Source organism: Lepisosteus oculatus, chromosome 13, assembly GCF_040954835.1.
Source record: "Lepisosteus oculatus isolate fLepOcu1 chromosome 13, fLepOcu1.hap2, whole genome shotgun sequence".
Lineage (NCBI taxonomy): Eukaryota > Metazoa > Chordata > Actinopteri > Semionotiformes > Lepisosteidae > Lepisosteus > Lepisosteus oculatus.
The window spans coordinates 18,475,251-18,500,801 of record NC_090708.1 but is presented as its reverse complement, the minus strand read 5'-3'; the positions used below and the strand labels follow the sequence as shown (position 1 = coordinate 18,500,801).

General features: G+C 41.9%; 1 protein-coding gene across 4 annotated transcripts in view; it reads left to right on the top strand.

The window, feature by feature from the left end:
- LOC102690024 (chloride channel protein 2) overlaps positions 1–25,551 on the top strand; it is a 273,605-nt gene that overhangs the window by 211,524 nt on the left and 36,530 nt on the right. For all 4 annotated transcript variants that reach the window (XM_069197305.1, XM_015361712.2, XM_069197306.1 and 1 more), the window contains 4 exons: positions 62–172; positions 2,414–2,627; positions 18,827–18,960; positions 21,484–21,674. In XM_069197305.1, coding sequence (XP_069053406.1) covers positions 62–172; positions 2,414–2,627; positions 18,827–18,960; positions 21,484–21,674 — 650 coding nt within the window. The remainder of the gene's footprint in view (positions 1–61; positions 173–2,413; positions 2,628–18,826; positions 18,961–21,483; positions 21,675–25,551) is intronic.

Here is a 25,551-nt window from a genome sequence, read left to right as displayed (position 1 = left end):
CTAGTGACTGGACCCATGTTTCCTTGTCTCCTGAGGGCCCTAAAGCATGCCTGTCTTACAGGGGCGGCGTTTGGACGCCTGGTGGGCGAGAGCATGGCAGCCTGGTTTCCAGATGGCATCCACACTGACGGCATCATCTACCCCATTGTGCCAGGGGGGTATGCTGTAGTGGGTGAGTTCCCATGCCGAGCTCTTGCAGTCTTGGGCTGAAACCACCTGTCTGTGTGGACCTCATTGAAGCAAGTATTTGAGCACACACATCTAGACTCTGCTAATGTTAGTCTAATTCTGGGCAGACAACTGTAATGAGGGGGAGAAACCCACTGCATGTCATCAGGTGCTTTTTTCTTTTTTGTCTGCTTTCTTTGTTGGAAAAAGTAGGTTGCAGGTACAATTTTGAAAATGATTCTCTGAGACCCTATCTGGATAGTCACTGACACTTCATGTCCCCTCCCTGGAATTCTGACAGGCAAAGGAAATATCTATTTTCTAAGGTGAAACAGAGACATGACATAAGGGCGCAAAACTTATTTGTAAAATAAGGTTCAAAACTGCATGTTCTGTCCTGTTCCACATTTTCTGTTGACCACCTGTTTACCTACTTAACCAACAGTACATAAACTGCAACCTTCAGATTCACATAACACATTCTTGGAGCAATTAGCCACTGAATCATCTGACAATCAAAATGGGCCTCATTATTAATTAATTCAAGAAATCACAGGTTTAGAACAGGACTGTACTACTAGGCAGCTGTAACTGGGATTCCTCAAACACCCTCTCCACACTCTTATCAGTGCTGGGTCGACTTGATGCTGGCTAGGGTTTCCTGGCCTGCTGTGCAGTGTCCTGTTCGGCTGCCATGCTGTCTATGAACTTGGTGTTATGAGTGAGAGCTGCAGTGCTCCTCCATAGTTTGCTTACCTCCGCTGTTGGTGCTGTGTGACTCACTGTGTGAACAGCAGGTGGTGAGCTTATTTTGGAGTGTGTCCTCTGCACCTTTCTTGTGCTGCTTGGAGGACGGAGGCAGTGAGCCAAGTTTAAATTAGGAATGAAAATTCCTTTATTAGGGGGTTCTAAAAAGAGAAATATTTGATAATTGTTTTTATTTCAGAAGTAATCTCTTTACCTGCTCAGCACATTAGCACTGTCAACAGCTGCTAAATAGCATGTGTATGTTTAGGACAGGATGGCTCATGGAGTGATGAGAATTACAAAAATAACAAGCCATGGGAGTTTTTTTTTTCTATTTCAAAAACATTGTGTTCTTATGTCATGTTTCTATTTAACCTTTAAAAATAGATATTTAATTTGCATGTTTGAATACCAGGGAGGGAATGTGGAGAGTTACAGTGTTGAATTTATTGGACACTAATGAGTCTAAAAATACCAGCACACACTATGGGAGCTATGTATGCTGTCTTCCTGCCCCCTGCTTCTCTCGCAGCTGGCAGAGACTGCAGCAATGGCAGGAGCTCTGACTCTCTGTGCTATTTACCAGTGTATGGCCATCATTGACAGAGCTTCCACCTGCATCATGAACAGGGTTGTCTTCTGATCTCTTTAAGTTGGACTTGAAGATCCTTTATCCTGCATTCTCATCCTGTGCCTTGCAGCTCTGCTATGTCAGCTTGCTTCCTTATTGAAATTCTGTTGCCCGGCCTTTCTTGCCCTCGTTATCTTATTTTTCCTGAATTTCTTTCCTCTCTTCCATTTTTGCTGCCTTCTGGGCACCTGCCTGGAACTTTCCCTCACCCTTCTATGTCTTCTGCTCTCTCGCTCTACTTTCCTGTTCCTCCTGTGGTGAAACAAACTTCCCACGAACATCGGGACAGCACTGTTGCTCACCAGCTTCCAGCTCCAATGCTTGTAGTATATTATTGTGCCTTTTTTGCCTTTCATTATTATTATTTACTGTGTTGTAGTGTACTGTGCACATTATTTGAATGTGTATTTGTTGTACTATGCACGTCCTGAGAGAACAGCATGAATACAAATATCCCAATATACATGTACATATGGCAAATAAACTCCTCTCCTCCTCAAAGCCCAATATTCAAGCTGTTGTGCCTAGAATCTCTCTTCCTTGCAGCCTTTAAACCGCTATCACCAGCAGTTCACTAATTGACATGACTTCTTCAGTAGATCCGATGTGAAGTATCCTTATTGTATTATTATATTATTATGTTTTATTGTATGCAGTTATGTCAGCTTCGATAAAAGCCTCGTCTTATGAAACATAAAAAGTCACGAGCCTCCAACATTTCACACACGTGTCCTTCTTTGAAGGCTCAGCTGCCAGGACAGAATGAAGGCGCTGATGACTAACACACACTTGGCTGAGCATTTGCTGCAGATATGGCAGCGCTTCTGATCAGAAAGTCTGTCTCATTTCTCGACCTCCGTGTCTCAGGGGCCGCCGCGCTGTCAGGAGCGGTCACCCACACTGTTTCGACAGCGGTGATTGTGTTCGAGCTGACGGGACAGATCTCCCACATCCTGCCGGTGATGATCGCAGTGATCCTGGCCAATGCGGTGGCCCAGAGCCTGCAGCCCTCGCTCTACGACTCCATCATCCGCATCAAGAAGCTGCCCTACCTCCCTGAGCTGGGCTGGGGTCACCACGAGTGAGTGCCCTGTCGCGCTCTCTAGCTAGCCAGCCTCCGTCACTGTCGGCTGCAGGTACCTGTTTCAGGTGTGGTCGGTTGCACATGCAGTTTCAGTCAGAAGGGAGGGAATGCCAGCAGAAGCATGTGAGAACAGCACTGGGGTATTTTTTTCTTGCACAAACTCAAAGGTCACTTTAGATTCATTTCAAAGGGTTCCCCTTCGCACCGCCTCTTGTTGTTCTTTTGATGGCACATCTGTCGTCTTTTCCTTTTAATTGGCACAGTTTATGAAGATGGCATTTTCTCCCTGACTTGCTTTTTATCCCTTATCATTCCTCCTCCTTCATTAAGTGACTCCCTTCCCTTCTGTTGTGCCCCCGCAATCTCTTAAATTTTAAGCCCATGCCCAGTGGAGAGATGGTAATATCATTTGTAAGTAAAGTGAAGATCATAAAAATGCTTGAAAGTATTAAGCTTGTCGGTAAATGTTTATATCATAGTATTATAAGAACACTGTTGGGCCATGGGATGTTCCACACTTGAAACATGCGCATATGTGCACTTGGACATACTGTACACTCTGGTTGCCACGCTCACAAGTGCACTCTGCATGCATACATTCACACACTCCCTCACGGATACAGTTTGCTTACATGTTAACTGTTCTCCGTATTTAAAAAGGTCCATAGGCTTTGTTCATAAGCACTGCAGTCCGAGGTAAGAAGATGGCTGGCTCTTACTGAGCAGTTTCTTTAAAAAATCAAAACAATTTGAAGGCACAGGTGAAAAGTTTTGCCACAAATGAGTTATGAATAGCTGCAGGTGTTTGCATAGACCCAGTTAAAATCAAAAGGAGATTATTGGATATTTCAGACAGACTCGGGGCCACTCATGTCAGTGGACTTGGGGCCACTCTCCTCCCCAGGACACTCCACAGGCTGCTAGCGTCTGTTACAAAGCACCATCAACTAATAATGGCATTCAGCAGAATGTGTAGTGCTTGTTATCCTGGTTCTGTTGATAGTGTAGTTTTTCTTTTTTCTTAAAGAATTCTCTCCCACGTCTCTACCGTAAGTGTTCACTGTAGGCTGTCTGCTTTAGCAAACTGTACAGTTTAAAAAATCTATATAGAGTATATCTATAAATAAATCACAGCGGTGACTGCTGACCCTTTGCTTGCGTGCAGCACGTTCCCTGTCCTCTGTTCTATTCAATAAGCTGTCTTCCTCTCTCCTATCCCCTCTCCACCTGATTGCTCTGTACTACACCATATCAGAACGCTCTGCTGCCTTGTTCTTTCAGCTCTACATGCACATGCTGTAATGGATTTTTTGAGAGCTGGTTTTCCCGAGTGTGCCTGGTGGCCAAGGAGATCGATCGTGCTCCGAATACAAATCTGCAGCTCTGAGGGCACTTAGTTGAGGTTGGACAGCGATTAGACTCCAGCTGCATAGCACCAAGAGCCAGTGTGGGGTTTACATACTGCTAGCTCCTGTGCACAACAGAAGAGCTGAAACTGAAAAGCACATTCTTATTAATGCCTAAGCCAGTAGTGGTATTGTACTCAAGGATGACAGTCTTGAAGTTTTCTTGGAACCCAAGACAGCCTGCTCTTGAGACAGCCCTGCAATGGGGTTGTTGTTCCCATCTCTGTCAGGTGCTGCCCTGGCTTACCAGAGAGCTATTTGATACAGAGGACTGTGTTGGGCTCACAGGGATTTACACCCCTGGTAAGGCTCTGCTCCCTTTGCCATGTCCTGGAGTGATGCAGTATTAGCAAAGTCTGGATTTCAGAGAAGCTGTTCAAAATCCTTATGGCTAGCATTTTGATCCATTTTAGGTTTTGAGATTTTCTTCCCTCCCTCTTTTTTCTGAGCAAAGAAAAAAGGCTGAGCAGTGATTCACAAAGCCTCACAAAACTGTTGGGTCTGCACTTGAGAGCTGCACCGAGCTCTCATGAAGTTTTGCCTGAGTATATTCGCAGAGTGTTCTCACAGCTTGCTCAAGATTTTCACAGACCCATCCTACACATTTACTTTTCTTTGCCAGAACCTTAGTTGGTTTACAACATGGACTTTTATGGTTTGATACAGTACCTCTGTCCAACAGTCTTGTCATTCTCACCTTTCAGATGAAGAATCCAGCTAAATATTTAAGAATTATTTTGCATGAACAAGAGGGTTCAGTTCATTCAAAAGTTGCTAGAGCATCAACTAAAACTGCAAAATCCTTTGTGAAGGTTTTGTTTAGTGAGCAGTTCTCCCTTGTCTGAGTTACTCTTAGTGGTGCCCTGCTGCAGTCTTTCCACAGTTATGCGTGTGTAGGTGTGTGGTGAAAATTAAGAAGGCAGTGAAAATGAATAAGACACTGTCTCATCTGCTGTGCTGCGAGGTAAGGTTACTGCCTTCCATTGTACTTCTTTCAATTCTAGACACTTTAAACATTAGGAGCTTATTTAATTAGCAGGACCCAGAGCACTGTGGCAGAATTAAAGAGTTTTGCACACTGTGATTAGCCAGTGAATATCAATTCTAAGAAGAAGTCTTTTCTATCTCTCCTCTAAAGCTTTAAACATTTTTAAAGAGACAACTAGCCAGTTGCTATTTGCTGCTATGGCATTGCAGAGATCTTTTCTTTCAGTTTTGACACGGTCCTGTCTCTCCCAGCCTTATCAGTAGGGAAGTTTTTCTTAAGACAAACTTTATTACAACAAAGTACACAGTTTTTGCAAAGAATACAACTCTAATATAAAATTACTTCATTTTTTAATCTTAAAAATGATTGTCCATTCTCAATCAGTCCATTTAGCAAGTGGTCATTAACAAAGTCAGTCCAAGCCTCCTGAGTGCTACCTCTTGCTGTAGTCCATTCTGTATCTCAAAAAACCCGTCTTGGCTCTGAAACTGCGATGGTCCAGTTTTCTGAGCACTGTGGAGCAGTGGTAAGGGTTTTGTACTCCTAATTGGATGATTTTGGGTTCAAATCCCAGGTGATTCAGTAGTGGATTTTTTTATCAAAAACTTTTTCACAAAAAGCATCTCACAATAGGTACACACTCTAACAGATAATTAGACTGATATCAATTAAAAACGTCTATCAGTTATCTGTTATCTTGGAGTCCATCCAAACCCTACCACTTCCTTTTGTCCATGCCATTTTCCTGTCCCCATGGAAATTTTCAAAGAAAAACATCTCAAAATAGTAAACATTCTCACAATCTGTACATGTGCTAGCACATTATGAAACTACCAATAAAAACTTTTGTAAAAGACTTGATTTTCCATTTTCCATCAGTGCAAGTGGATGATGGGGCCGTATTTGTGCAATTAAAGAATCCATCCAAGCCCTACCACTTGCTTTTGTCCATTTGTCCCTGTTCAGGGCCTAAACTCCTTTCCAGCGCTCGCTCGCCGTGGGGAAACCCCATTTGGCGACGTCACGCTTCATCCTCCTTCTGAGGTCCGCAAGGATCCTCTCCTCCAGCTCCCTCGCTCCCCACTCTGCGTTGTGCTGATTGAGATTGTTCTTCATGCTCCTTGTTTTATCAGAGACACCAGCAGCCAAAGCAAGCATTGTGTCCCTTTGTCCAATCCAGTCAGTGCAAGCCCCAGCAGGATGCACTGGTAACTGAGCACCACTGCCGCAACCCAGGAGTTGAAAAGTTTAGTCCATTCTGTCCCACACTGCCTTGGCAAAAGGACAGCTCCAGAACAACTGCTCCTGAGTCTCCTCGGTGAAATGTGTATCCTGGGGGCAATGCGGTTTCCTGGTGAGTGAGTGTCTGTAAAGAACCTCTCTGGTCACAAGCCTCTGTTGCATGGCCATCCAGTTGAGGTCCTTCAGCTTGTTGTTCAGTTCTTTCGGCGGTGGAAAATACCCCTGTCTGAGGCAGGCTTAAGCATGGTTGGCTTTTTCAGTACCCGCAGGATTAAATTCTAACCCAGGGATCAAGACTGAGTTTCAGGACAGGATGCAGAGTTTCCTTGCTTTCATTCGAGCCAATAGTTACTAAACTGATAAGATGGAAAAATGTAACATCTGACCCATCACTGTTCCCTTTAAAGCAGGGAAGTAATTAACCTTCAGTCTTCCAGGCTTACTGTATGAGACGGTGTGTTCTATGGATGTGTCATGGCACTGTGCTTCTCAAAGCCTGATGGGAAGGCTTACTGCATGTCTGCTGAGCAAAGGGCCGTTCATCCTCGCTGGGTGACAAGATGAGAACAGCCAAGGCCGCAAAAGTAAAACCCCTCTGTCTCCATCTAACTTTGTTGTCTTTCCCCTCGTTCCAACCTCCTCCATCATCATTCTTTTTTCCTCCTTCCTCTTTTCCTTACTTTGTCTTCTTCCTCTGTCCCTCATGGTCTTCCTCTCTTGCTAGTTTCACCGCTTTCTCAATTCCATTCTTCCCTGCTTCTTCATCTTGCTGTTTCTGTATTGTCAGTCATCTTTCCCTCTGGCTACTCTTTATTCCAGTCCCTATCTCCCTCTTTCAGTTCTCTTTTTTTTCCAATTCTTTGACCTCCTCCTTGTCCCTTTTTCTCTCCTGTCTCTCTCTTGCTCCATCTCTTTCCAGCACCGACACAGTTAATCAAAACCCCTGACCATCTCACCACTTCTCTCTTTATGCAACAGTATTAATTTACCAAGCATTTCAGCTTAATAATGCTGCCGCCTGGTCCACGTACAGTAGTTTAGGGAACAATGGAGATGTAAGAGCTGTGCCCTCGAGGGAAATCCTAGGTGTTAACTCCACTCATGAACTAAATTAGCGTGGCCATGGTGTAAAGATTAAATGAGTGCGCAGGGAAAAACCCTCATGGCTTCTCACTGGGTATTAGAGTTCCACCTTTGGCAAGAGAGCCTGAACAAATTACAGCTGTGTAAGTTTCCTTCATTTGCTGAATTCCTCTGGAACTGTACACACAAACCTCAAACACCTACACCCACTGTGCAGACAAAACGGATATAGCTTCTCTGCAGAAGAGCATCAGGATTAACTCCTAGTTTAAAAGGTTTGTCATGCACAGACAGGTTAAAACAACATAATCCCCTCTGTTTTGAAGAGAAACTGTTAACAGAAAATGTTAAAAGTGGATTTCACGATTCAAGAAAAAAAGATATTGACAATGTTCGAACTACTTCAGGATCAGCGCACTAATGAGGCCTCAGAGACACAGATGGGAATTTGTGGCGCATTAAGGATAGCAAGTAGAAGCCACTGTTTCACATAAAGTATAGGAGAGCAGTAACATACTCCTTAATCGTGTTTCAGAAGCAGATTCCAGCAGGGTTTTCTAAGAAACAGCTGGATGAGTCCCTCAGGTCAGTTAGCAATCAGTAACTGAGCAATATGGCAGAAATACCTTCCTCTCATTTATAACCTTATTAAGTTCTTACAGTAAGTCGACTTACTGTATGCTATACAGTAGATGATACACAGTATATAGACTCGTGCTATATTTGCTGATTCTTTTGACTATGGGCTCCAGAGATAAATAGATATAAAAACAGCATTCTGTCTGTGGATGAGTAATTTGCTGCTTTATTAACTGTTAATAAATATTGTTTTTACCCCATGCTGATTGGATAATGATATATTATAGAACACTCAGCCCAGAAAGTGGTAATTGAGAAATTTGTATGTGATTAATATGAAACTCTGATATTGGCGGTCAGTATCAGTAAATAGAGCAAGTAAGTGCTAAATAAGTTTTACTGAATGCATATATTTTGCCAAATAGTATTCTTATGTACAGTAATAAACTGGTGAATCTGAAGCCTTGTCTCAGATGCTAAATACTCAGTAATTATATATTGAATTTTACTAATTAACTCGACTAATTAACTTTGTGGCATTTTTCTGTAATGGGAGATGCTATTTATACTGTTTCTTTATCACTTCATAGAAAGCCTAATGTGGTGATAATAAAATAATTATTCATTTATGCACTGGCAGTAGCAACCACAGCAGTAGTAAAGTATTTGTGTGGTTCTTTATGCTTGTTAGGTTGTCAATGTGGCAGGTTTTGATGCAACAACAGGTTGTCAGTAGTCCAAAGTATAGCCAATAATATGCAGGTTTACATCCTGCTATTAGAGAAAGGACCTAAACTTGGTTAATGCCAAAACAGTTGTCTTTAGTGCTCCTTAACAGTTATTGGTCATTCTGACAGCTGCCGAACTCTGAAAGAGCACCTTAAAGAGGTTATTTAGAGCAGTGAGGGTTATCTTTGTATTAACCAGCTTAGCAATGAATGTAAAGGGTTAAGTTGACTATTTTCTTTGTATGATCACTATGGCCTTGGTGGAAAAATGACTTTTCTATATGGAACATCTTGCTTGTAAACTCAGACATACTGTATCTTCCTATTTCTTCTGATAATGTTGCAAAACATTCCAGTACATGAAATGGGGTATACTGTAGTATTCTCTGTAGCAATGGCTTTTATTATAGCATACAAGAAGAATGTTTGGTAATATTCTATATGGAATAAATGGCGACTGGCTGGCCAAAACTGGGACGTGATCACATACAAAGAATTTAGGTAGAGAGTCTTTTTTTATTGCTATGGGCACAGTTCAGCTTTCTTTGGAATAAGAGGATTTTTTACCAGTAAACTGGATTTGCACCTCTATTGCTTTCATAAATGCCATTCAACAGTGTACTGCATTGATAAAAGTGGCCTTATAAAGTAAAATGTTTGGAAAACCATGCAGTACTTGTCTAAATTAAAATCTCAACATGAGAATTACCATTTTGTTGTGGCAATAAATACGGTACATATTACCAGCAGCAATGACAAATGTTCAAAAATGCCCTTAAAGAATATCAGTCAACCATGTACTGAATCCACAAAGACCTTCAATTCGAAGCAGAACTTTTTATTTCTGCAGTTTGTGTGTGGGTGCCTGCAGTGACATCAGTATAGTATTTGTGCAACTGGAGTGTTGCAGTTGTGATCAGTATTTTAGCCTTACTGGTCCTGTTAGTTGTGTATGCGTTTGCTGAGGTACAAGGGTCAGCAGCTCCAGTGCTGCAGCAGAATATCTTTAATTGATGTCCTCTTCAAATCCCAGCGGTCCTCTTGGGCTGCGGCTGCAGTGCTCAGACTATGGTTTCTCTACTGGTTGAGGGCTCAGTTTTTTTGTATAAATTTCTCAAGTAATGAGTCCAGTCTGGGGGTGTTATCTGGAGTCTCCCTCTGGGTGTTGAACCTCTGGTTGAACTCTAGTGTTAGGCCGCAGCAGTACCCAGCAGCTGTCAAACATCAAATTCTGCCAAAGCTGCTCTACTTTGACATCTGGCTCTTTTATTCCATTTGATTTGCTTTATTTTTTCTTTGGTTCGTTCTGTAATTATTTTTTTTTTGGAGTCCGTAGACTGAGTCGAGAGATTCATGAGATCCTATTAGAGTGTGCAGTTATAACATCTGTAGCCGTGCCATGCGCTTAGCAATGCACAGGCTCCTGCCTTCATTAATATTCTGTGCATTCTGCCCAAGCAGACGCATTACTTAATCTAGCTGCTCAGGGCTGAAAGCCTCATACACAGCAATAAAGTGGAGCGACTTCTTAAACAACAGCGCTGCACCATAGAGAGGAAAGGTACAAACTAAAAAATCCCATGTGCAATCAGTTCTCGGGGATACGTGGATTCCTGCATTTTTTATTTGCTTGCTTGCATTTTAATTTATCACATGTTCAACTTTTAATATGACGTCTTTTGCGCAGCCTGGGTTAAGACACATTTTCTAGCATATGCAGTACTGTAAATTTGTAGATAGATAGATACTTTATTGATCCCGTGAGGGAAATTGCAGTGCAACAGCAGCTTAACACACACAACACAGCCACAGTGTAACGAATTATATACTAATAGTACAATACATACAATACAATACAAGAGTTACTCACAGTCTTGACACACAAGAGGAAACTAGAACAGAACAGTACACAGAAAATCGTATCACACGTATGAATATAAATATAGATGTAACCATAGATATAAATATAAATATAAATGTATTGCACAGGTCCCTGGCATATATTGCACAAAAGTGGTTGTAAACGGGAAAAAGAAAAAGAAAAAGAAAGAGAACAGATGTAGCAGTGGATGTGTATATGCGTTTAGTCCAGAAACAGGTCACTGTCGCTGTTGCCTCTGCCAAGATGCAAGGTGGATGCGTTGTACAGTCTTATGGCAGACGGCAAGAATGACCTCCTGTAGCGCTCCCTGTTGCACCGTGGATGAATCAGTCTATTGCTGAACGTGCTCTTCATTCCTGCAAGCCTGTCATAGAGGGGATGGGAGAAGTTGTCCATGATAGCCTCTAGTTTGGACATCATTCTCCTCTCAGCCACTACCTCCAAGGGGTCCAGGTCAGACCCAATGACAGAGCTCGCTCTCCTGATGAGCTTGTTCAGCCTTTTGGAATCTACTGCTCTAATCCCAGAGCCCCAGCACACCACTGCGTAGAAAATGGCACTCGCTACCACCGACTGATAAAACATGTGTATTCTCTAAATATGGGGGATTGTGGGTTGTGAGTTTCAGAATTGTAATGCAGTCGGACAGTGATAATGTTAATAAGCACTGTCATACTGTGACGGGCATTTAGATATTGCAGGAAGTTATTGATGTTGATTGCCATCCTTCATTTTTAGTAACAAGTAATAGGTTTATTCCATGCTGAAAAAAAGAAGAAAGAGAACACAACGTTTCGGCCGTGGAGCCTTCTTCAGGTGTCACCTGAAGAAGGCTCCACGGCCGAAACGTTGTGTTCTCTTTCTTCTTTTTTTCAGCATGGAATAAACCTATTACTTGTTCCTTTGCAGCCTACGCATGCTGACGCAGCTACCCACCTGAACTTCATTTTTAGTGTTTACAATCTGGGTTTTGTTGGGTTCTTATGTGACTCTAGAAATGGTTGTCATATTTGTGTGTCCTTAAGCTTTTGATTTCCTTTATTCCTTTGAGCAACTACAGTAGATATGACTTGTTTCATGACTATTGTACTGCATACAGTAGGTTCTTTTCTCTGTCCTCTCTAAGACAGCATTTCCTCCTCTGTCAAAAGGATATGCCACATGATATACTGTACATATAGACTGGTCTTTTAACATCTTTGAACAGGGAAGGACTACTGAATGTTAAAAGAGTTATGGGCAGCCCTCAAGGTCAAAAGAGTTCCAGTTATGTGTGGACAGTTGTACCCTTTTTTAAGGTTAATGTATATTTCTGAATGTGCTCTTTCCTTTTATTCGAATTCTTATTTCTAATGCAAATTCTCAAAGTCTCTTTTCTTTAGTTTAATACAGGAATCAGAAGACTGAGGCATAGAGTCAGTGATGCACAACAGACTGACTTTCTGCAAGCCATTCTGCAGCACTCCTGCAGTGAGAAACATTTTCATATGTATAATATGAAATAATTCTGTGTGTTCTGGTATTTTTTTATTTCATCAAGAACCTTTTCATCATCTTGTGGAGCTTTTTAGTACAACAATAGAAAACTGTACACACAAACCAGTACAGTAAACAGAGTTAAAAGCTGGAGTGCCAAAGTGATTTTTGAGTAGGTACTCAAATACTTTAAGTAGTGTGCCAGAACAGAAATCATCATATGCCAGGATCTAGACTCTCACTTTGAGAACTGATGGAAGTAATTAGAAATCATTTAGAACTGTCAGAAACTTAATAGTGAAAAGTACAGAAGAACATATGCTACTAAATATCCTGATATTCCTGATGTTTTTTTCTAATGAGTTTCTGTTTTGAAATGCTTTCTCTTTTAATGGTTTTTTTTTGGCTTCTGTTGATGCCTAATTAGTGTGAACTGTGTTTAAGGATGCGTAAGTACAACTGTTGAGCAGAAGAAATTGAATCCGTTTTCTTTGTATCTGGCCCACGCTGGCACTTAGCTGGCATCAGAGCAACGTCACAAGCCTGCCCGCAGTTCAGTATCGGTGTGCCAGGTTCCCATGTTGATGCCAAGCAAGGAGATGCTGTCAGGGGTTTTGCTTACCTTTGCAGCCTTGATCGGGAATTGAGGGCATTTAGCTTTTGTGTGGCCAGTGCTTTTAAAGCGTCATCCATAATAATCAATAAGACAAATCCCAGTCCCACATCATGATGGAAAAAAGGATTTTGTGTGGGATTTTTTTCTTTTGTTGTCTTAGTTCTTTTAAAAGCAACCTGACAGCAGAAATCTGTGCCTGCAAGTGCCATTAATCTCAGCCCGCTGTTAACTGCTTCTATAATAAGCTTTGAAGGGGTTAGATCCAGGCCATATAATGTGTGGGCTGCGTTGCTGGATATCAATTCAGTTTTATTTTTATACAGCGCCCTTCACCGCACAATGTCTCAGAGCTCTTACACAGTGTGTTACACAGACTATACAAACAAAATTGTACAATACAATAAAAATAACTTAGTTTAGTGTATCATAGATTAAGAAGAAACTCTGGGGGCAGAAGACCCAATGGTTTGCCTCCTCCCCAGGCACTAGCTGTTTATTGAGGTGGTGTTGGAGTGATGCTCGATGAGTGAGCTACGCTGGGAGAGGCTGTGTGTTTTCTGGTGGGGTAAGTGTGTGACAGTGGACATTTGACCAGGTCACTGGCATAACATGTTTTTTTCGCGACAAACTTTGGCATTTTTAATGACCACAGAGAGTTGGGACCTTGGTTTTATGTCTCATCTGAAGGTCGGTGCCTTTTTACAATATAGCGTCCCCGTCACTCAAGCTGGGGCATGAGGAACCACACACACGCACAGATCACAGAGTTAGGGCTCCCTACTGATCCTACTAACACCTCTTTGAGCAGCAACTGTATGTTTCCCAGGAGGTCTCCTATCCAGGTACTGGCCAGGCACACACCTGCTTAGCTTCATTGGGTTGCCAGGTGTGAGTTATATGGTGATATAGACCCGGCATTTAGGATATTTATAAATAGTCAGGATAGGAAAGAATAAAGAATTGATTCTTCAGCCTGGATTTTAGGGCAAATGTGGCACCTTTAACATGCATGGTAGATCTTTCCACAGTTTCACGGCCCTGCCACCAACATTTGGAAGCAGGTCCATATTAATTAAAGAGGTGTAGGACCAAGCTGTGCATTGAGAAAAGCAAGCAAACCTCCTTTGTCAGTACTTTTATTTTCCCATAATCTTTCCAGCAGAACGTTTCACATATTCTCAGTCTTCTTTCCTGAGCTGGGTTTTTAGTAGACGGGTCATTTCCATCTGATTTCCATCAGATGTGCTCTTTGATCGTGTCCAGAAGAAAGGTGAAATGTGCAAGTGTTGTAGTTGATTTATTTACTGCATGTATCCCACAGTATCATTCAATTATGTCACAGGGGGCAGAATAGTCAAAGAGCCTTTGTATTTGCCTCAAATGGGATAAAATAGCACAAACATGCACATGGCTCCCCATTTTACAAAAATAGTGTAAAAGAAAACAATCTTTAAAACCCAACTTCAGTCTTCTTGCTGAAAGAAAACTGCATTTTTACGAACACCTCTTCACTAGTGTTTTTTGTTCCATTTTTCTTAATGTCCATTTTGTAGTGGGGTTCAGTCTGAGGAAAGTTCTCCACCATCAGATTAGTAGTCAATTGTTGTACAGTGTATATTATATAATTTATTGTTACAACACCAAAACATGCATAAGAAAGCAACAAATGCAATAGATTATATTTGTGAAACAGTCTGCTGTGACAAAAGTTGATTCTTCACACAGGGGTTACAAAATACAATTGAAATACATTGACAGGAACATTTTATGGTCTGCCTTACAGGTTTCATCAGTGTCATTCTTTTCATACAGTATTTTCATTCAGTAAACTAAACTAGTTAACATGTTTGGAATAAGAATTCAACTCTTGAGAATTATGATGTGAATTAAGTTCTGTTGGCCAACATCCTTAATAAGTTAAAACTTCTCACAGGTAAGACTGAGCTGGGCTAGTCCGTTGTCCAACTTGGCAGCTGCTTGCTCTGTGCTGAAGGGTCCTGGGGCTGAGAGGAGAGAGATGGAGAGCTTTGTCTAGCCTTGCTGAGGACAGAGAGATAAGAAAGCTTTGTCTAGCTTTGCTGAGGACACATCTGCAAGGAAGCTAGCATCGCTCTGAACGTCTGTGTTTAAAAATAGTCTGTGCACAGTCAGTTTGCTTGGGTCTGGCTGCAAGTTAGACAGAGGGAGACACTGTTCGTTCTGGCTATAGCCTTAAACTGAACATGCTTAGATATTCAGGATGTCGACAGAAAAGAGTCCAGCTGTCTTATCTTACCTTTCGATGAGGTGAAAATAAGAGTGCATTCACGAAAATAAGATTTATTCTGTTGTAGAAAGAATATCTTGGGCAGAATTCTGTACTCTACTGAGTCACTGTCTGACTGACGAGAAGCCCTGATGCGGGCTGCTTGTAGTCATGTGCTTGGAAGAGTCAAAGAGCCAGGTTAGTTGGAGAGAGAAGAGGAACCAGTGAGTGATCCAGTGAAAATTAACTGAGTTCTAGGTTTTAAGGTACGATGACACAGTTGATTATTTATATTGGATTTATCATGTATAATCCTGGTACCCACCCTGCCGGTCTCTCATCGGTGGACGTTCCTTTCAGTGATGGGACAATGACCTCAGACCTACTGTCTTGGAGAAAAACAGACTCCATGTAGTACATCTGCGCTATAAACATCATTAGATATTTCAGCATAGGATAAGATATCTCTTCTCTGAGGGGCCTCTGAGCTGTATTCCTCTGCATTGACACGGAGGCCCAAGCTGCTTGGTTAAGGCACAGCAAGATGATTAGAAATCTTTATAACCCATAAGTGAAATAACATGCCTTGCTGCTATAGTACATCAGCTGTTGTGATGGATTTCTGTCTCCAGCTAGAAACCTGCATAATTTACTCAAACTATGTGTAAATGGGAAATACTCATCCCATTCCTCTTTTCCACACCTATGCTTTCGGTTGTGAAGTTGTTGATGGCTCTTGCCTGATGTATTCACACTGGGAAATCTACGTCATCTTTGAAGATTTACTGTAGCTACTGTCTGAATTAGACACCTCATGGCCTCACTCATTCATGATTTGCATAGTACCATATGTTGTACCTATTCACTCCAGGAGTAAATTGTGCTTTAAAAAAAAGTTTTTTATCTGTTGTGTTTCAGTAATCATGGGCCAAAATTATCAAATAAGCCAAAGGAGTAAGCTGTACATGTTGAGGTCTGGGCCATGTGTTATAAACTGTAATGAGTGTAATTCCCTTTGATGCATGGATCTAACAGCACACACATGCCATTCTTGCTAAGCTTTCTGATAAATGTGATCACATGGCATCTTAACAGCTCACAGTTGAAAGTGCTCACAGTGGTTGAGCTCTCTGTTCAGACCTTCAGCTCCTTTGGTGTAGGTGTTAAATCCTGTACTGCGTGTCTCTTTGCAACCTATTGTGTTTGGTTAATTCTGTATCCCACATTATTTTAATGACCACTCTACTTAATATTGCAATGTGCAGCATTTCATAGTTCCCTGTCAGTGTTATTGAAATAATTAAAAAAACAAATGTAGGAGAGATGGTTTTGACATCAGCCTCTGTCACACAGAGGAAGACTGGCTTGAGGAATTTTTTCTTCCCTCTGTATCACTGTGCGGCTCCCTCAGACAGTTTTGATCGTGCTGTGCTTGCGCTCAACAGGCGGCAGCTGTAACCGCAGAGCTGACTGCTGAGCGTTGACATGGAAATAAAAACATCAAACGGATCGATACTGCAGAGATGATCCTGCCGCCAGGAGCTCTGCCCTCTCTCTGAGAGGCCAGGGCGTACTTCAGCCGCAGTCTACCCGAGAAAGCCGAAGAGTTGGAATTTTAACTCTTCCTGTCCTCCTTCTCCTTCCTCTCCGTCTGTGCTTTTCCAGCCTATTTTCTTCCAAAACAGAGGCCCCAGGCCTCGATGCAGGTTTGCTGCAAGCAGCTCAGGCACTTCACTGAAATATTTTTATGGTGTCTTGAGAAAGAAGGTGTATTCATTTATCCTGTCTCAAAGTCCTTTTTTACATTAATGTTTCTGTACAGTATGTACTATACCTTCTTGGTATATTTTCTGAAACTTAGAGGTGCATCTCAAGATTGCCTTTTTTTTTCTTTTTCATTCTTCCTCTCACCCTTCCTTCTATCTCTTCCCCTCTGTCTTTTCCTCTCTCTCCCTGGTCTGCTTTGTTCCTGTGCAGAGGGAGCAGGTCCTTCAGCACCAGAGCAGGCTGGGAGGTATTTTCACTGCAGTGTAAGGGAATTGGAATATACAGTATCACTTCTGGTTGTGCTTTAGGTGGCAGACTGAGCTGAGAAATAGGAAATGGTTCAGCCAGACCGGTGTCACTGTTCATGGGCAGTCAGTTCAGTCTTTAAGCAGCTGATCTCCAAATGTGATTTTTAAGAGCTTTATCCCTAGATGGTAGTGGGGTGGGGGAGAGTATTAATAAAAATTAAAAAGTGATCGCAAAAGGATTCTTCTACTCTCAGAATACTTGAACTATCCATCCATCTCTTTTCTTACTTCTTCCAGTTGAGGAAACCGGAGCCTATCCCTTCATGCACAAGGCAGGATATACCCTGGTCAGGACACCAGTCTATCGCAGGGTAGACACAAACACACACACCAGACCATATTATCCGAGAAGCTTGACCTACCAGTATATATTTGGACTGTGGGAGAAAACTGGAGCACCTGAAGGAAACTTTTATGAACATACAAAATCCATGAAGACAGCAGCCCGGGTCTAACCCAAGTGCTGCAAGGTAGCATTGCTAACCACTGTGCCACTGTGTTGCCCACACTTGAAGTATAAGTCAGAAAGGTCATTATTATGCACGATACAGTAGGAGTTGACTTAAAGAGCAGCACTTTGAGAGAGAAAACAACCCTGAATGTGTATAAGTATGACTCCTCCCAGTCATCGCCCTTATAGAATGTTCCATCTGGTCAAGAGGGAGGGGCGTTCCTTTTCATTTTCCTTAGGGGTTTTTGTTCCCTTACTGAGCAAGTCAGACCCAAAATTATACCGCATTACCTCACATTTAGTTGCGTACTATGGGTAGTTGTTAAAATGAAAGCAAGCTGGGTTAGGACAACGATCCAATGTGAAGCCTAGTACAAAGGTCCCTTAAATGCAAAGACATCTACCTTAAGGTGGAACACAGACCTTGATCCTCAAAGAACTGAATAAACACGATCTGTGCTTGGGCTGAGTTATCGTTTATTAATTTGCTGGCTTATGTTTGAAGTGACAGTGCTAAATGCAGCCCCTGCTGACCACCATTTCCATCTACTCAGAATCTCAAAACCTGGAATGGGAAGCTCCTCTACTTGCTTAAGAAGAAAATCATGTCTTGGCAAAATAGGAAAGCCACTTACTTAAGGCTTACTTAACATCCTTAAGAAAGGTTTTTGCATGGGGTCTGCAAAGAATACAACAGTAAGAAATGAAGATGTCATTTTAACTAAATGGAAATGAAACTCTTTGTCCCCGTCTGCATCACACCTTCAACATCCACAAAACCAGAGTCATGTTACAAACAACAGGGGTAGAATATAAAATGTGGCATCCTAAGTATTGTAAGCAGAACCTCTTCCCATTGCTTTTCACATCTTAGTACTGCAATATTTGATTATTAAATAACCAATTATCAGGTGTTTAGGTACAAAATTACTAGTTCTTCTTGAAACACTCTGAAAGGTGCCACATCATGCGTACACTCAGAGTAGCTTTCAAGTTTGGTGTTCATACAGGCTCATTTAGAGCGTTTGAGACACAAATGCAGCGTGCATAGTGCAGGGAAGCAAGAGTCGCTGCAGATCAGTACAATCGTGAGGAGGCAGAGTGGAATTCTGAGGAGGAGGATGAAGATTGTGAGTGAGGCTGCTGTTTACCGTCCTGCCATCAAGGTGCTCTCTTAGTGAGGGGTGCAGTTTACTGCACAGGTTGTCTCTGGAATAGGCACATTTACAGGTTTCTCTGCAACAGAGGATTATAGCCATGCCAGAACAAATGCAAGATATTACTGATATGTGCATTTTATTGAAAACTCCTGTTATTCAAATCTTAGGTCCACTGAAAATGGCTGTGCTTGAATGGCCTTACCACTCTCATCTTCCAGCCAGGAAGCCATAATCTATGATACTCATTCTCCTCTCCCCTCCCCAGGAAGTACAATATCCGCGTGGAGGACATCATGGTCCGGGATGTCCGGTACATCACGCTGAACTGCTGCTACCGTGACCTGCATGATGTACTGCATAGCGGCAACCTCAAGACACTGGCCCTGGTGGAGTCGGCAGGTGAGAGGCAGAGAGAGCTCAGTAACCCTTGGCTGTGTGTCAAGTGTGGAAGAGATTATAAAATGGTGTTGAGCTCTGTAAAGGTTATTAGTCTTGAATTGCTGAAGGTAATAAAGAATTAAACGATTCAGTTGAGCAAAATCTCAAAAGGAAATTAATTGAGAATGAACGGAAGCCAGGTCTTCAATGATGTGCTCTATCTTGCCTGTATTCAGCTTCATGTATTATCTACTGTACAGTAGATCTCTAAAATGACACAAAAGACAAAAGACTGTTCTCATTTAGCAAACACGACTTAACACAGGTGAGTAAACATTCATTTGTATGATCTGGCTCATGTTTCACTGTTGATTTGAAGAAGTCCCCTGTGTTATCTTTATCATGGTCTTTGAATCAGGACCTCTGTTAGTGCTTGGCTTTCCTTAAAGCCTGGATATGTATCTGATTGTTCTACACTGAATTACAGAGCAGCAATATCTTATTGTTACACAGTGACCAGAATTGTACTTAATATTCTAAATAACGTATTGTGCATCTTCCAACATTTACACCAGCATCCTGAAATTCTGCACTGTGAACAAATTGTTTCCATCCAAGAAACTGTAGTGCATTATAATAAGCTGTTTGTTTATAGGTGGCAATTTATTAGTCTTAAAAGTCTTTGTCTTTGTATTGGTGCATACATGCAACTAAGCATTTCATTGCACTTGTGCATATGATAAATGAACTGAGAACAATACCGAACCTTTTATTCCTTATCATCAGCCCTTACCAGTCCCCGCCTTGTACCCTGAGATATTTTTAGATAAACATTTTTAAATATCTTCTTTGCTTAGTATAGTTTCTTGGTGTGTCCTGTTGGAATTATGCTACATGATGGGATGGATACTAGAGGCTGCAAAGCCCACTACATAAAACTCGCCTACATGTAACAGTGTTTTACGTTGCATTAAAATAATAAGTACCTTGTACTTTTGCTTAATGCTTGCCTTCAGCACAGTGAAAAGACTGTCGCACTTTGTGTGGCTCCTGGTCTTTAGCACAGTAATAAGGCCAGAATTAGCAGTTCTCCAATTAAAAGATGGATCACACTCTTATGGTATATTTAAGATAACCTGAAGCTAGGCCATCCACTTTCTGATACATGAGCAGCAGAACCTTAATGTCTGCTCTAAGTTTCAAAGGGAGTCAGGGCACTTAACTCAGTATGGGATAACACTTTTGTCCCTGTCTAACTGAGGTACATATGTATCTGTTTTGCACCCACACCACCTTGGTTCTTGACTGCCAGCACCATGGCGTGACCACAAGCCCTTTTGACCAGTCCAGTAACACAGGCTACCCCAGCAACAGAGGTGACTTGACTTGGGCCCAGTGATTTGTTACAATTGCTGAAGTTGAGTTATGGCAATGAGTGATGGGGCTCAACATGTGTGATTCACAGGACCTCTGTCTTAAGGGACCAGCTTTGCCATTTTTTCTGCTGTACAGGAGAAGTGCCTAAGAATTAGGGTCCAATTGCATGTGCTGGTCCCTTTCCTCTTCTCCCTTTGGATCATTTTAAGGATAGGGAAACTCTGGTTGAGAAGAACATTGATCCTTTGTGCAGAGGATTTAAAAAAATAATGCCAGTGCTGAACTACAGCTTACAAGCTAGGCAGAGTTCCTGTGTTTAAAAGACAAATTGCAGCTCATCAGACAAACAAACCTGCTAGCATGTTCTTCACATTTGCTCTGCTCGCGTTTTTTTTCTTCTTTACCCAGATTGATTTACTCTTCCTCCCCTGTTTCTTGTGTATGCATCTGTGAGTTTGCTCTGGCATTTCATCTTACCATTTCAAAGTTCACCATGACAAATGATTAGCCTGTGCTTTCAATTGAATGTACATTAGTCTACATTGATTCAGTAGCATATGCTGTTTCTATCGGAACAGGTGAAGTAGTATCAGACTGCCACTTTCAGAGACGTACATCTACAGTGGTATTGTACATGTGCTTCTGTAAATTAATCATGGTGTAATTGCTCCGGAACTTATTGAATAGCATGATGTGGTGTGCATTTTAAGGAGTATTCCAACTGTATGTAATGAACCTGTGTAAGGCCTGCCTATATTCATGAGAACTTTATGAACCCGTTACATAACTGTCTTTTCTGTTCCCTACAATTGCAGATTGTTTTTGCAGGGTGCTTAAAAATATTAAGAACCTACCCCACTCCCCCTACCCACACCACTTAACAATGTTGTTCCTATTGAAGCAGCAGGAAAACATTCTGCTTATTCCTCTAGCTGTCAATAGGATTGTGATCTGGTGGTTATTCTGGACAGAATGGAATAGGGTTCTGTTTCACACATTTCGTGCACTGATAGAGTTAGATAATTTGACAAGGTTTGTCAATATATTGGCTTGATATCTGTGCCTTCACAGCTCTGGAGTGCGTTATAAACTAAGCACTAGCGTTGTCTTGCTCACTCTCTTGTTCTTCCCATCTCCGTCTCTGTCCCTCTCTTGTTCTCTGCCCAGAATCGATGATCCTGCTGGGTTCCATCGAGCGCTCCCAGCTGCAGGTTCTCCTCTCACAGCAGCTTGGTCGGCCTCGTAGAATGGCATACCTGCGGGAGCGGGCACTGGCCGACAAGAAGCGCTTCTCCACCCAGAGCCAGACGGGCACTGAGAACGGGAGCCAGCGAACCAGCCAGGAGGTTCGTTTCCAGGTGAGCCCAACGTAGCAGGTTTAACAAATAAGTGATCCTGTAAAATTAAAGCTTAGCTAAGCTGATGATACCATGAGACTATGTGGTTTTCCAAAAACCAGACTCTGTTGGTCAGGTAATGGTTCACATGACGTACACACCAGTTTCCCTCAGTTTTTTTCCATTCTTTCTTAATCTCTTTGTTCTTTTATCCATTTATATCATTTATTCTTTTTTTAATTCAGCCTATTCCGATCAACAGCTACTTCCTTCAAATGAGACTTTAAACCGCGATTCTGACTCCTTGGTCATTATCAATCCCACAGCCCTGTTCATAAGAGTCGGGATGTTTAGCCGGGTGTCCAGTCTTGATTTGTACAGTGTGGCCTCTCAGCCCAGTGTTTCAGATGGTTAAGCAATGTCTCGCTTCTCCAGCGAAGCTGCTGTGTAATGTAGCTGCTGTAGCAGAATGGCTGCCACACATCACCCAGCTGGATGCTTCAATTAAGTGGCAACTGAAGTGGGTCCCATCTGATTGGGATTCTTTGGGTTGAACAGGGATATTCGTAAAAGTGCAGTTCCTCCTAATTCTTGTGCTGTTAAATATTCATCCTTTACACATCAGCTCTCTTCCAAAGGGATCCAGAGGCTTGAAAAGTCTTAACCATTCCAGGCACACCCAATTAAATTGAACCTGCCCAAACACAGAAAACCCAAAGCATGTGCATTAGAAGAAGTTGTGCCCGAATTATGTGAGCTAAGTTGTTGTTAGCATGCCTTTCCTGCTGTGGGGCCGAGATGTGCTGTGCGTATACAGTAGCTTTAGTCTCCGATCCTCCCAGCCCTCTGCTTAGCAGGGATAAACCGGAAGCCCTGCTCAGCTCAGTAATTCGGAGCAGCTCAGGAGGGGACTTGAGGGGGTTTTTCCCCTTTCTTCAATCCATCATGTGGAGGAGCCAGTTTATTGTGCCCATTTTGTATACATACTGTATACAGGATTGATTTTGCATAGCTGAAAATGTCCACACATTTATTGAATTCTTTCCTTCCTCCTCATACTCAAAATATCTACATCCGATATTGCCTGAATCCCAAAGGGCTGTTTCCTCTGTTTTAGCTTTTGTTAGAAGTGAACATTTCTTTTGTTGCTCTTATGTACCATATCCACTGGGCTAGAGTTCCTCAAACCTTCCCTTAAACAAACACCCCTGGTTTTCTTGCTGTGCTGGAAGGCGCCAGCCCACTCACTCGGAACCCTGCACACAGGCCCTGCAGGGATGTCATGCACTCACATCAAGTGGATTAAGAGCTGCTGCCTCCTACTTTCCACTCCTCCGCCTTATTCTTCATGCAACAGCCCTCAAATAGCATCAGCTGGCCGTTAACTGTATCAAAGCCGGGGAACATAGCAGAATTCCCTTTCCCGCACTGATGGCTCACCACAGTTAGAGAACTGTCATGGCCTGACCTTTGGGACACCATCTGATAATCAAACACTGTAAGAGTAAGAAGTTTTCATTAATCATGTATTAAGTGTTGGGTTTCAAAATGTATTCATTTATTCAGAGTGTGGTTTCAGTCACCAGGTGTCAGGAGTTGAAACTGCTAGGAGCCCAGGCAGAACTAAGCCATGTGAGTGTTTGATGTTCCTGACACTGTAAATCCCACCAGTCTGTTCAGCATTAAATGGTCACTTGTTAAGAGTTCTTTGGACATCTATATTTGAGCAAAAATGTTATTAAGGAATCTGAGGGCAGGCTGAACATTTTGTTTTACTGAAATTCTTGGCAGCTCTGGAGTAGGTTTTTTCTGAAATGCGAGGGCTGAGTGCGAGAAATGAGATTTATTTTTATAAAAATGATCTAATTTGGAAAATAGTTCAATTACAGGGCTCAATCAGTGTAAGTAATTAAGAGCGCAGCTGGAGCTCAAGCCAGAAGACACAGGGGTCCTAAATGGCTGGGACAAAGAGACCCTGAGGGAGAGAACAGGAGAGCTGAATAAACTCGCGGAGAGGATCAGGACGTTGCCGTGAAAAGAGGAGGACCTGCAGAGGCAGTATGAAAGCCAGGGGGGTGCATGGAAAAAGAACTGAACTTAGGCGAAGCACAATTCTACTAGTCATTTGTAAGGCTGTCCACTTTAAGATACATTATCCCAGGTGAGAGATGAGGAATTTACAGCATACCCATTTTTAATTAGTGTTTTTGTTTGCGGTCTCATAAAACTCCAAGGGTTTGGAATTGACTGTCTTCGTCTCTGTGACTTTGACGTTCATGTTTGAGAAGAGTCAGGGATGGGAAATACAGTTAGTGTGAAAGACTGTGCAAGAGGGCTACTGGCTCATTGCAAACAGGAGCACAAAATGGATACCATTGCTGCTGCTCTTTGTGAGGAGATATCACTACTCTGCACCTCAGCTTTTGGCTTGGAGGTGTCTGGGGACACAGATCAAGGCCGGTACAGAGTGTTGCAGCAATTTACCAGCCTTTCTACCATCGCATGCTACTGTTTCCACGGAATACAGCAAAAAAAACACCGTACAGAATATTTTCTCTGTGTGGCAGCAATTTCAAACATTTTACACTCAACATACAGATAACCAAGAATTAGTAATAAATAACTCTAGTGCATGTATTCCTCCTTAAATTGCCTTAAAATCAGATTATTGTTTACAGCACCTAATGAGAAAATTCAATACATTGTATATTGGACGGTTCATTTCCTGTAATTTCTCATTTATCAAGATCACAGAAAGTATTAATCATGAACACCAGACAGTAGATCTGTGCAGCAAGATAAAAAGCTTTTGCTTTGCAGTGTTGGTTTAGCGTGGAGGGTAAACCAGTGTAGATGAAGGCACAATGAAGTCGGTAACTATAAACCCACAGAAGGGTCTTCCAGCCTACAGACCCTGGGTTGTAATGGAAAATTCTCCTGAACCTCTCTGGTAAAGTTTTAGGCCAAATTCTCTCCTTGATTATCTTTATTTTTGTGCACCATCTTTTTCCTGGGATACCTCTCTGCTGAAAACACACTGAGTTAGCAAGAAACTGGCTTCTTTAGTAGTTCTAAGTCTTGGGCGGTCCTGTGTACTTAGGGTGTTAGCTGCTGAAGGAAGTACTTTTAGAAAACGTTTGTGCTGTTCTAATTCAGTAAACAGGCCCAACATCGAGCTGCTTTATGCATGCGTTTATCTTAATAAGTGTAATTTTTTGTTTATTAGTGGATCTTCTTTTTCAGGAATGGCTCTGCCTCTCAATTTTTTTTTAATTTAATCTAACTTTGATAAGAAACAACCTCCTGGGTGATTAATTACTCAGGAGGCGAGACTGCAGGCAGAAGAAACAGCAATGTTTTAAAAGGGAAGCTGTGAAGTGGTAAGGAATGAGTGTACTGTAAAGAAGCTGGGGGTTGTGTTATAGGTATTCAACATCTCGTGTAAGATAAACTTTTAGAAACTGTGCTCTCACCTGCCTCATACAGTATAGGAGCCATCTCCATTGCAATAAATACATCTCTGTACATTAAGAAAAAGGGTGCTTAATGTAGAAATAAGTTTTTGCTTTAGTACTGAAGTTATTCAAAAGACCAGTGACTCACTTTGTGTGCTCTCTCAAATACAAGGGGATCTGTGTTTTGTCTAACAACATGCCATACAGTGCATGTTACTTTTATTGACAGATATCACTTCCTAAAATTAAGTATCATAATAGTCATTCAAATTATTCTATAAGAGACTAACAGAAAGTATGATTTTCCAGAAAACTGCAGTTGCAATTTTCTGAAAGTCTCATTAATTTCTATAAGATACTTATTGTATTTTCAAAAGTGTTCCATTAATTTGTGCCAATTACATTCTTCTGTAGTCTATGAAATATCTTGTTAACCTGCATTT